The sequence below is a fragment of the Schistocerca gregaria genome, chromosome 6 (genome assembly GCF_023897955.1).
Source record: "Schistocerca gregaria isolate iqSchGreg1 chromosome 6, iqSchGreg1.2, whole genome shotgun sequence".
Lineage (NCBI taxonomy): Eukaryota > Metazoa > Arthropoda > Insecta > Orthoptera > Acrididae > Schistocerca > Schistocerca gregaria.
In genome coordinates this window covers 563,193,573-563,205,949 of record NC_064925.1, presented here as the reverse complement: position 1 = coordinate 563,205,949, position 12,377 = coordinate 563,193,573, and the positions used below count along the sequence as shown (strand labels likewise).

General features: G+C 45.5%; 1 protein-coding gene across 1 annotated transcript in view; it reads right to left on the bottom strand.

Annotated features, from left to right (window-relative positions):
* The window catches only part of LOC126278940 (protein dachsous), a 287,615-nt gene that overhangs the window by 261,260 nt on the left and 13,978 nt on the right, over nt 1-12,377 (bottom strand). The window contains exons 4-5 of the mRNA XM_049979218.1: nt 7,589-7,868; nt 3,448-3,659 (exon numbers count right to left, since the gene is read on the bottom strand). Of these exons, the coding sequence (XP_049835175.1) occupies nt 3,448-3,659; nt 7,589-7,868 (492 nt within the window). The remainder of the gene's footprint in view (nt 1-3,447; nt 3,660-7,588; nt 7,869-12,377) is intronic.

Here is a 12,377-nt window from a genome sequence, read left to right as displayed (position 1 = left end):
GGCCCGCGCCCGCCGTTTAATTTACGCGGCTGCGGCCTCTGTCAGGAGAGCGTGGGACGCGGCGGTGGCGGCGCGACCGTGCTGACACCTGGCAGCGGCGCCCGCAAGCACGCCGCCGCCGCCGCCGCCGCCGCCGCCCCGCCCCGCCCCGCCCCCGCGACGCCGCCGTCATTAAGGAGCGGCCGCCGCCGCTTACCGCCTGCCTCCTCGGTCGCCACAATTGAGTCGTAAATTGGGCGCGACGACTCAAGTATGTGGCCTGCTGCGGGCCGCGCTCTCCGCCGTCCGCGTCGCGTTTTCTAAATACCGAATCCGCAGTCCGCCGGCTGCGCTCGCTGCTCCGGCGCCGCCGCTCATTGTGCGCTGTTAATTAGCCTTTATATCAGTTCAATAGCCGGCGGTGGTGCCGGCGACACGTATCAGGGGTGGAGGCGGTAATTCTGGATTTCCGAGAATTGTCTGAAACTGGAAAAGCCCTTAATGTTGACACCTACTGCAAAAGGTACAGAGGTAAACTGACAAACACTACACAGCACCACCTGCAAGGAATTATTCTTAGATCCAAACCGAAAGACGGGACCGACGGTAAGTGTGATGGTGCAACAGTACGATGAGCGACAAAGTCTACGACGAATATGGCCAATGCTTACGTGTCCAACAAGAAATAATGCCTCACGCGCCCACCTACTTTCGTGATCCTTACCAACAAGCAACTGTCAATGCACAACTGCGCGATTAAATACTTCCCTGAAGAATACTTAACAGATGAAGAAATCAAACTGACTACTTTCCCCACAGTCGTTTAATGAACAAAGTAAGACAATATGGACTATCAGACCAATTGTGTGATTGGATTGAAGAGTTCGTAGATAACAGAACGCAGCATGTCACTCTCAATGAAGAGAAGTCTTCCGAAGTAAGAGTGATTTCAGGTGCGCCGCAGGGGAGTGTCTTGGGACCGTTGCTGTTCACATTATACATAAATGACCTTGTGGGTGACATCGGAAGTTCGCTGAACCTTTTTGCGGATGATCCTGTGGTGTATCGAGACGTTGTAACAATGGAAAATTGTACTGAAATGCAGGAGGATCTGCAGCGAATTGACGCATGGTGCAGCGAATGGCAACTGAATCTCAATGTAGACAGCTGTAATGTGCTGCATATACATAGAAAGAAAGATCCTCTGTATTTAGCTACAATATAGCAGGTTAGCAACTGGAAGCGGTTAATTCCATAAATTATCTGGGTGTAGGCATTAGGAGTGATTTAAAGTGGAATGATCATATAAAGTTGATCGTCGGTAAAGCAGATGCCAGACTGAGATTCATTGGAAGAATCCTAAGTAAATGTAATCCGAAAACAAAGGAAGTAGGTTACAGTACGCTTGTTCGCCCACTGCTTGAATACTCCTCACCAGTGTGGCATCCGTGCCAGATGCGGTTGATAGAAGAGACAGAGAAGATCCAACGGAGAGCAGCGCGCTTCGTTACAGGATAAACTCCAGTGGAAGACTCTGCAGGAGAGACGCTCAGTAGCTCGGTACGGGCTTTTGCTGAAGTTTCGAGAACATACCTTCCCGGAGGAGTCAAGCAGTATATTGCTCCCTCCTACGTATATCTCGCGTAGAGACCATGAGGATAAAATCATAGAGATTAGAGCCCACACAGTGTCATACCGACAATACGAGACTGGAATAGAAGGGAGAACCGATAGAGGTACTCAAGGTACCCTCCGCCATACACCGTCGGGTGGCTTGCGGAGTGTGGATGTAGATGTAGAGGAAGATCACAGGAACCTAACCGGCTTTCCACATAATTTCGCCAACATTTTTTGGCACGTTATCGGAGTATCACTATTGTAATTGGCACATGACATATAGAAAACTGAGGTTGGAATTTATTTTGGGTAAAAGCCTCGGGGTGTATCAGCATTGCACTGTACGTCGGCAAAGTACTATAACTGCATCATGTACGCTCAGAGATGTCATCTGCACAGCACCGGAAAAAGTAAAGTCAAAGGTAGCTTACTATTCACCGCCTTTCAAAAAGCTTTCGATCGCATCAGCCACGAATGACTACTACAGACCCTTTGGGTTACGGGAATCGTTTGTCGATCTTCATGAGGAAACTTAACACGAAATAAAACTCCAAAATCTTACTCAATGGACACTTAGTCAAAGATGTTTGTATTGGTCTGTGTACAATGCAAGAATGACAGGTGTCAGTGGCGATGTATGAGTCTCCGATGGAGACGAGGAGTGTGCCATCAACACCGACTCAAAGGAACGCCTCGGCGCTTGTTGGTGACGTCACGTCAGCTAGGCACGGCGAACGACAGGTCTGTTGCACGCAGAAAAGCCTGGGCGTGCGTCTCACTATAAATCTCTTAATTTTGGACAGAATGTTTGGTATTGTTTTCGATTCTGCAGTTTTATTTAGATGAAAGATTTTCATAGTATCGTAAAGCTACAAATGAAGATCATAGTTCTGTATTACTGAATCCTGTCTAAACAAACGTAGATCAATATGAGAAGATGCTTTGCCCCATTGCAAGCTTCGGAAATTTTACATTCAAGTAACAATATTTACTTGATCCATTTTGTTATCGAAACTTACCCCAACCCCCTTACAATTAACTCGTTTCTTTTATTTATTTATTTTCGTTTGACATCGTCACTGGAAATGTGAACTAATTTACACGTGTAAATGTCCAACTATTGCCAGTCATTAGATTACAGCCGTTTTCAACAAAAGGAATTCTAAATAGGAGAAAAAAATAGCTTCATACATCGAAAATACTGCTGAGCTTAAACTTTTTTAAACATGCACATTAGAAAAGATAAATATTCCTCTCTTGCAACTGAAAGGAAAAACTTAATAAGATAAAAAAATTTATTTGATAAAACAAGTATCTCTCTTTTGCCTCTTCTTCTGTCCCCTACCCCCTCCCCCAAAGTGTACAATCGCAAGATATTTCATTGACATTCAGTGCTCCTCACCCCATAGTCAACCAAGATACCTAAAGAAGAGCACCAATATGTTCACAGTTTCTTGTAAAAGCAACCCAGTACAAACGTAACTTCCTCAGAATTACAAACAAGGTAAAGAAGCACGAATTCTGTTGCTGCTGGATCATGAAGTTGTTTTTGTATGTCAGCCCTTAAAACAGGTGGAAATTTAAGTTCAGGAGTACACTATTTGTTAAGAAGTGAAATGAATGGTACAATTAATTGATTGCAGAAATCTCTCAGAACAATGTGTGTTGGTCAACTACCGCCAATAGTTTCGCATTTTCGTGTGTCAGAGAGGGAGACACTACCATTATGAGTATGCCTGCAACAGACCTGGCCGAGCTGACGTGACGTCACGAACAAGCGGCGAGGCCCTCGTTTGCGTCGGTGTTGGCGGCACCCGCAGTCGGACGAGTCGCGGCAGCTGGGGTACTCACCGACGTCGCTGCTGCTGGCCTTGACGGAGCCGACGACGGAGTGCCGGGGCGCGTCCTCGCGCACGCTGAAGGTGTAGCGCGGGTGCTGGAAGATGGGCGGCCGCTGCGAGGCGTCGCTCACGCTCAGGAAGACCTCGGCGTCGTGCGGCGCGCGCAGCCCGCCGCCGTCCGTCGCCGACACGTTGATGCGGTGCTGCGAGCGCGCCACCAGCCTGCCGGCAAGCACTCCGGTCGCAGCGCGTCCCCGCCAAACCCCAGCCCATCCCACCCTCACTCACATCGTGGCAGGTGAGGCTGAGCTGCAACTAAAAGCCGAGCCTCGTTCCCACTTCTCGTCAGCAACAGCTTCGGCCCCACATTCTTACACTACTGGCCATTAAAATTGCTACACCACGAAGATGACGTGCTACAGATGCGAAATTTAACCGACAGGAAGAAGATGCTGTGATATGCAAATGATTAGCTTTTCAGAGCATTCACACAAGGTTGGCGCCGGTGGCGACACCTACAACGTGCTGACATGAGGAAAGTTTCCAACCGATTTCTCATACACAAACAGCAGTTGACGGGCGTTGCCTGGTGAAACGTTGTTGTGATGCCTCGTATAAGGAGGAGAAAAGCGTACCATCACGTTTCCGACTTTGATAAAGATCGGATCGTAGGCTATCGCGATTGCGGTTTATCTTATAGCGACATTGCTGCTCGCGTTGGTCGAGATCCAATGATTGTTGCCAGAATATGGAATCGGTGGGTTCAGCAGGGTAATACGGAACGCCGTGCTGGATCCCAAGGGCCTCGTATCACTAACACTCGAGATGACAGGCATCTTATCCGCATAATTGTAACTGATCGTGCAGCCACGTCGCGATCCCTGAGTCAACAGATGGGGACGCTTACAAGACAACAGCCATCTGCACGAACAGTTCGACGACGTTTGCAGCAGCATGGACTAACAGCTCGGAGACCGTGGCTCCGGTTACCCTTGACGCTGCATCACAGACAGGAGCGCCTACGATGGTGTACTCAACGAAGACCCTGGCTGCACGAACGGTAAAACGTCATTTTTTCGGATGAATCCAGGTTCTGTTTACAGCATCATGATGGTCGCATCCGTGTTTGGCGACATCGCGGTGAACGCACATTGGAAGCGTGTATTCGTCATCGCCATACTGGCATATCACCCGGCGTGATGGTATGGGGTGCCATTGGTTACACGTATCGGTCATGTCTCGTTCGCATTGACGGCACTTTGAACTGTGGACGTGACATTTAAGATGTGTTACGACCCGTGGCTCTACCCTTCATTCGATCCTTGCGAAACACTACATTTCAGCAGGATAATGCACGACCGCATGTTGCAGATCCTGTACTGGCCTTTCTGGATACAGAAAATGTTCGACTGCTGCCCTGGCCAGCACATTCTCCAAATCTCGCACCAACTGAAAACGTCTGGTCAATGGTGGCCGAGCAACTGGCTCGTCACAATACGCCAGTCACTACTCTGGATGAACTGTGGTATCGTGTTGAAGCTGCATCTTCAGCTGTACCTGTACACGCCATCCCAGGTCTGCTTGACTCAATGCCCAGGCGTATTAAGGCCGTTATTACGGCCAGAGGTGGTTGTTCTCGGTACTGATTTCTCAGGATCTATGCACCAAAACTGCGTAAAAATGTAATCACATGTCAGTTCTAGTATAATACATTTGGCCAATGAATAGCCGTCTATCATCTGCATTTCTTCTTGGTGTAGCAATTTTAATGGCCAGTAGTGTAATTTGTTCATTCTAAGAATCCCCTTCAAGTATCGATCACCCAGTTAATAATAATGCCCTCACTGCAGACACCGCTTTGAACCCACAGGACACCAAGTCTAATCATAATGGTGACCTACAACTGACACCTCATTCGACACACACCTTTTCCCATAGCAAAGCTCGTTATATCTCGAATCAATGTCCTGCGTCCCAAACTACGATCTCGACTCTCATATAACACCTGCATCTTACCCCCCTCCCCAAAACTATTCCTGTAAATGTAATGCTGTGTCTTCTTCCACCAAACCATAATAAGCCGTCCACATCCGTTGTCTCGATACAACACTTCCTCCAAACAATTTATTACGTCCCACCGCACCACCGAAGATACAATCTGTCTCGTCACCAAGGCTCTCCGTAATTTATCCATCCCTTTGACCTGAACGACTCCATGTCTGCCAATAAATCACACTAGCAGCCCGTTGTGTACTTCACCTAATCATCGCGACACACTCCCAAATCTATTCCATTTTTTTCTGCAGGCATTATATCGTTGTTATAAACCCCTATCTGTAAGTACATATAAGCGGCGTAGAGAACAAATCAAACATTAAATGAGGGGTGTCCGGAAAGTAAGTTCTGAAAGGTCGTGAAATGGAAATAACAGAGAAAATTCGATGAAGCTTTGTTCAGATGTGTTGGGCAGTGTCTCATCAGCCGCGTCACCTTACATTTTGCAATTCTGAGGGCACAGTTAGCACGTAAAGATACCTAGAAATACCGTGTCCCGCCAAGCGTGGGTGCCTACCAGGACATTGCGCCTGATTTCAGGCATCCCCACATAATGTAAATGTCACGCATTTCCTTCTTCGTGACCATTCACGGATGCACACTGCAGGGGCGACGAGGAAGCCCCTAGAGCATTTTCGACGGGAAGTGTTTGATCACCCATCATACAGGCTCCCTCTGATTTTCACATTTGTGTTCACACGAACCGCTGTGTACAAAGACGACACTTTGGCACAGACAACGAGCTACAGGCCAGCACATGGAATTGGCGGGGAGCACAGGCGGCTGCCTCGTCTGACGAGAGTGTTAGAAGGTTGGCACAAATGTCTAAGTCGGAGCGGCCATCATGTGGAGAAGAAACTTGGAAGGTGTAGCCGACTTACAGTCTGCACAACCCTTGCATTTGCTGTCTCATATCTTTTAATAAACAGGTCTTCTTTAAACAGGAAAAGCAGTCTCTTGCATCATAAATCGGCAATACAACCGGCCATGCTGTATGCCTGCCCCATATGGGGACATGTGGTATCTATGCTTCTCAACAACTTCCAGGTTGTTTAAAATGCATTGCGAATCATACTAAATGCTCCACGGTTCATTACGATTCACAATGACTTGCAAATAAAGACTGTTTCAGAGGAGATTCGCTCCATATCTGAGAGCTTTCATGCCAAACCTCCTTCCTCAAACAACGCACTCCTACGTCAGTGAGTCGAGTATGACATTAGTGACCTGCTCGAACATAAACCCCCTAAACTGGTAGTGTTATTGCGTCGGTAATACAAATTGTGGCTATCATGTGGCATGCAGTGTCGTAACCATCCCTCTCACATATCCATGTATGTTACCTCTCACTCGTCACTGTAAAAGTGTTTTGTAATATTGTAAATTGTAATGTTGTAATTGCAATATTGTACATTGCAAATAATGTTTAGCTCTTTTTTTACTGAATGAGGTATGTTGCGCAACACTTATGTGTAAGGACCTCTGTAACCTACCACTCGTATACTTTGTAACACAGAACTAGAATCCGTGTTCTCTCCTCGTCCGTATTTTCTTATATTGTGAGGTTTTCTTATTGCCTCCAGTGTAAAGTTGCTACGTTCTGCAAGTCATATGAAATGTTATGGAGGTGGGTGTTTATCCAGTTTAACAATTCCATTGTAGCTCTTCTTGACCCGCGTCACAAACTCAGCCACGTCGTCTTCCTCCATTCCAACCCTCCTAAGCCTCCCCAGAAGACTCTCTTCTTGAACCCACTCTCTCTCATCAGCCCCTCACCTATCACCTTTCCGATAGTCTCAGTCTCAAAGTCATCTCCACACTTAATCTGAGCTAAGCATCAAGTCCTAGACAGACCACCTACAACTGCAACATCAACACCCTCAGCACAATTACAAGAACAACTATACCACCATCGGTGACACTCACCATCGCATCAAGATCACCAGTATAGACTAACGATATTTGCATCTTTTATTATATCTTACAAGACTTTTCTTTTCAACTTCATGGCTGAAGAGAAGATAAATTGCTGCTGTGAGTCCGCCTCGAAAAGCGGGACGGGAAACAAACACAGGTAGACACGTGACAAGACTCACCTGCCGGGCTGCGTGACGAAGATCTCGCCGGTGGATCTGTCGACGCGGAAGAGGCCGGCGGCGTCGCCCGCCACGATGCGATACGACACGGCGCCGAACTTGCCCGAGTCGGGGTCGGTGGCGACGACGGCCACCACGGGCTGCGACGCCGACACGCCGCCGCCGCCGCCCCCGCCGCCCTCGGGCAGCGACACGTTGTACGTGCGCGGGTAGAACGTGGGCACGTTGTCGTTCACGTCGGTCAGCTGCACCTTCACCATGGCCGTCGTGCTCAGCCCACCTGCGACAGCCGTCCACACACCCAACTACAGACCGGGGGCAGCCAACGGCGAGCGGCGAAGCATTCTCCGGAATCACAAAAGCTTGGGCACGCCTGACTGAAAAACATGTGGATTACAAAGTTCTCGTTCGACCCGTGCGTGAATACTGCTTGTCCATCCGAGATTCTTACAAGGGGACCTCCCCATCGCACCCCCCTCAGATTTAGTTATAAGTTGGCTCAGTGGATAGGCCTTGAAAAACTGAACACAGATCAACCGAGAAAAAAAGGAAGAAGTTGAGTGGAAGTATGAAAAAATAAGCAAAATATACAAACTGAGTAGTCCACGCGCAAGATAGGCAACATCAAGGATAGCGTGAGCTCAAAAGCGCCGTGGTCCCGTGGTTAGCGTGAGCAGCTGCGAAACGAGAGGTCATTGGTTCAAGTCTTTGCTCGAGTGAAAAGTTTACTTTCTTTATTTTCGCAAAGTTATAATCTGTCCGTTCGTTCACTGACGTCTCTCTTCACTGTAATAAGTTTAGTGTCTGTGTTTTGCGACCGCACCGCAAAACCGTGCGATTAGTAGACGAAAGGACGTGCCTCTCCAATGGGAACCGAAAACATTTGATGGCAAGGTCATAGGTCAACCGATTCCTCCACAGGAAAACACGTCTGATATATTCTATACGACACTGGTGACGGCATGTGCGTCACACGACGGGGATATGCTGTCGACCCACCTAACTTGTACACTCGGCGAATGGGTAACAAAATTCTTCTACCTCGCCCGATTTAGGTTTTCTTGTGGAAGTGATAATCACTCTCAAAAAAATGATGAAAGCATAAGAGTGTGTCACATAAACTGCAACAGATGAATGCAACAGTTTCAAAGGTCGCACAGTTTTCCCTGTGCTCTGTTCAAAAAATATGTTTTTAACGTTTTCAAATTTTTCTGTGTATAGACCGTCAAATCCTCCATATGTCCAAGAAAATCTGAACATGTCCTGGAATTTTGGAGAGCGAAGTTGATTATATGTGAGTGCCTGAACTTTGATAATTGTCTGAAAATAAAAAAAAATTGAACTTATCACTGAACCAAGGACCTCTCGTTCCGCAGCTGCTCACGCTAACCACGGGACCACAGCGCTCCCGAGCTCATACATACTATCCTTGATGTTGCCTATCTTGCACATGGACTACTCAGTTTGTATATTTTGCTTATTTTTTCATAGTTTCTTACAACTTCTTCCTGTTTTCTCGATTGATCTGTGTTCTGTTTTTCATGGCCTATCCACTGTGCCAACTTATTATTAAATCTGACGGGGGTGCGATGGGGTGGTTCCCTTGTTAGCATTTACGAGTAATAGAGAGTTTGACACGATCGTAAGAAAATGCGGAAAGACCTGAACAAAATTCACATGGATGTAATTAGTTGCAGTTCTCTTATAACATGGTTCAAAACAGGTAATCTGTCCGTAAAAAAGAGGATGAATAGGTAGTAGTTATCGCCTGCAAAAAGCCATATTGTGTAAGTATTTGGACGCGATATGAAATGAACGAACACGTAAAATCAGTGATAGGTAAAGCGAATCAAAGACGGATTTGTTGGAAGGGTTCCAGACAGGCGGGGTCCATCAGTAAAGGAAATTGCATACAGGTTTCTCGTGAGACAAAGACTAGAGAATAAAAGGAGGGAAGGTAAATTAATGTTGTGATTTAGTGATTCTGTGGCAGAGAGACAATGGAAATGAAAGCTGCCAGATAGATATTAACATGAATACCGCCCATATTGCCGTAGAATGTGAAAGAATTCATTTTGCAACACAATGTGCTACGTAACTAACAGCATCATGCTACAAACAAAATTATGTAACTTCTGTATGGCACATCTGGAGTCTCAAAAGTAACGAAAAATTAGTTTGTTGTAGTTACTGAACAATTTTACAAGGAAGTGAGGACGATCTGTAAAGGAAAGTACATTGTCTGGATGAGATGTGCAAGGGCAAAAATGTTAATATTTCTCACTGAAAGGCTAAGATTATGGCTTTTAAAGGAAAAGATCCTCTACGTTCTAAAGTAGTGCTAAAGGGTAACGTTTCAAGACAAGTTTCTCACTTTAATTTCTTAGATAAACTGTCTGAATGGAAATGACAAACACGATAAATTAAATAAATTTCAGATGTGTGGTACAATACAAAGAACATTAGGAAACGAACTGCGTAAAATGCAAGTTTGTAAAGTAATAGCTACATTTGTTTTGAGTGCGGTTCAGAGTGTCTGACAATAAGAAATGGTGCAAATGGCTCTGAACACTATGGGACTTAACTGCTGTGGTCATGAGACCCCTACAACTTAGAACTACTTAAACCTAACTAACCTAAGGACATCACACACATCCATGCCCGACGCAGGATTCGAACCTGCGACCGTAGCGGTCGCACGGTTCCAGACTGTAGCGCCTAGAACCGCCAATAAGAAAGTAAGACAGAAAAAAAAAGATTTTACAAGCCACTGCAATGCAATTTATGAGGCACACGAGACGTTATAGTGTGAGGAACAAGATAAGAAATGAATACATCAGTGCTGATTTGGTCAACGGATTAATAAAACAAAAGGGAGTAAGTTGAGAAGAGCACCTGGATATGATGACAGAAGGAACAATAAAAAAATTGTTGACGCTTTCGTGGCCACTTGTTGACAGATTGTGTGGTGGCTTTTGTCTCAGCGACTTCGGCCTACGTTTGCTGAACGATTTTCGTGACCTTCCGCTGATTAACGAGTGCCTGGCGCATTGTCACAGGTTCACCCTCCACTGCTGATGGCGGACTGCGAGGAAAACTACATTTTGGGAAGACAGCGGAAGAGACGTCTGGACTAAAATCCAGTGAAGAAGAAAAAGAAGAAGAAGAAGATGATGATGAAGAATAGGAAACAATGGTTTTATATAGAATTAATATGTAGTCACGTCGGTTCAAGAATATCCGTAATTGATAAGTTTAGTAAAACCTTGTAGTAAAATGTTCTTTGGGGCTGCGATGGCATTTACAACTGAAAGAAACGAGTTTTTGGTTATACGGACTTTTTCATCTCCAGTTTCACCTGACTCTTAAAACAGTTCAGAAATAATCGATGGATATAAAATGTAGACTGTCAATGGCAAGGAAAGCGTTTCTGAAGAAGAAAAATTTGTTAACATCGAGTTTTGATTTAAGTGTCAGGAAGTCGTTTCTGAAAGTATTTGTATGGAGTGTAGCCATGTATGGAAGTGAAACATGGACGATAAATAGTTTAGACAAGAAGAAAATAGAAGCTTTCGAAAAGTGGTGTTACAGAAGAACGCTGAAGATTAAATGGGTAGATCACATAACTAATGTTGAGGTATTGAATAGGATTGGGGAGAAGAGGAGTTTGTGGCACAACTTGACTAGGAGAAAGGACCGTTTGGTAGGACATGTTCTGAGGCATCAAGGGATCTCAAATTTAGCATTGGAGGGCAGCGTAGAGGTTAAAAATTGTAGAGGGAGACGAAGAGATGAGTAAACTAAGCAAATTCAGAAGGATGTAGGCTGCAGTAGGTACTGGGAGGTGAAGAAGCTTGCACAGGATAGAGTAGCATGGAGAGCTGCAACAGACCAGTCTCAGGACTGAAGACCACAACAACAACGACAACAACATGTTACAAATTGATGACTTCCCTACATCATCACTTTTGTTTGTATTGGTTTTTCACCCTGAAGCAACCACAAAATTAAGAGTTGTGTTATCATTCCAATTTTATAGCACATTAATATAATTATAGGTATTCTTCATGTCGGCCAGTTGCGCTGATGAAATACTGTGGAGTTTTCACTATGACATGCGACGTCTTGTCCGAGAACCATATATACAACATGTCCGCCGGGAAAGCCTCAAGCAACATATAGGTATATCGATTAAATTTGCTTGTGAGGGACATTGTGGATGTATTCTCCTCATAACGTGATGTGAGTCTGATGTGGGTCCTTACGTTTTTGATTTCTCAGAGGAAACGGAGAAGCGTCTTACTTCATTGCTGTCACACTTCTTAAAATAATTCCAACCTAGGGATGGTGCGATTCTTCTACATAACCGATATCCAAAGACGATAGGGAGCAAGTGGGGACAAGGCTTGCACACTACACGTACATACGTACCGTCTGATACGCCACGCTACATGGTATAATAGTACACTATTGTCTCAGCAAGGGTGCACCGATTCTTACGGCATTTGCTTGTTGCTAGTTTCTAACTGTTGGCTTTGTTATTGAAATAGGATTGGTCGCTGTTCCTATTTTAAATAATAAGCAAATATTTCAAAGGAATAGAAATTTTACAGATAAACATTTTTCGTTCGTAAAAGAAAGTTTGATTTAAAAAACACAAATTTTAGCACAGCTGCTACGGCAAATTGATATTTTTAACCCGCTTATTAGTAATGATGATGAGGTCCCATACTCCGAGGAGCGTAGGGGACGACTTGGCGAGGTCCCAGCGGAGGTGGTTTGCCGTTGC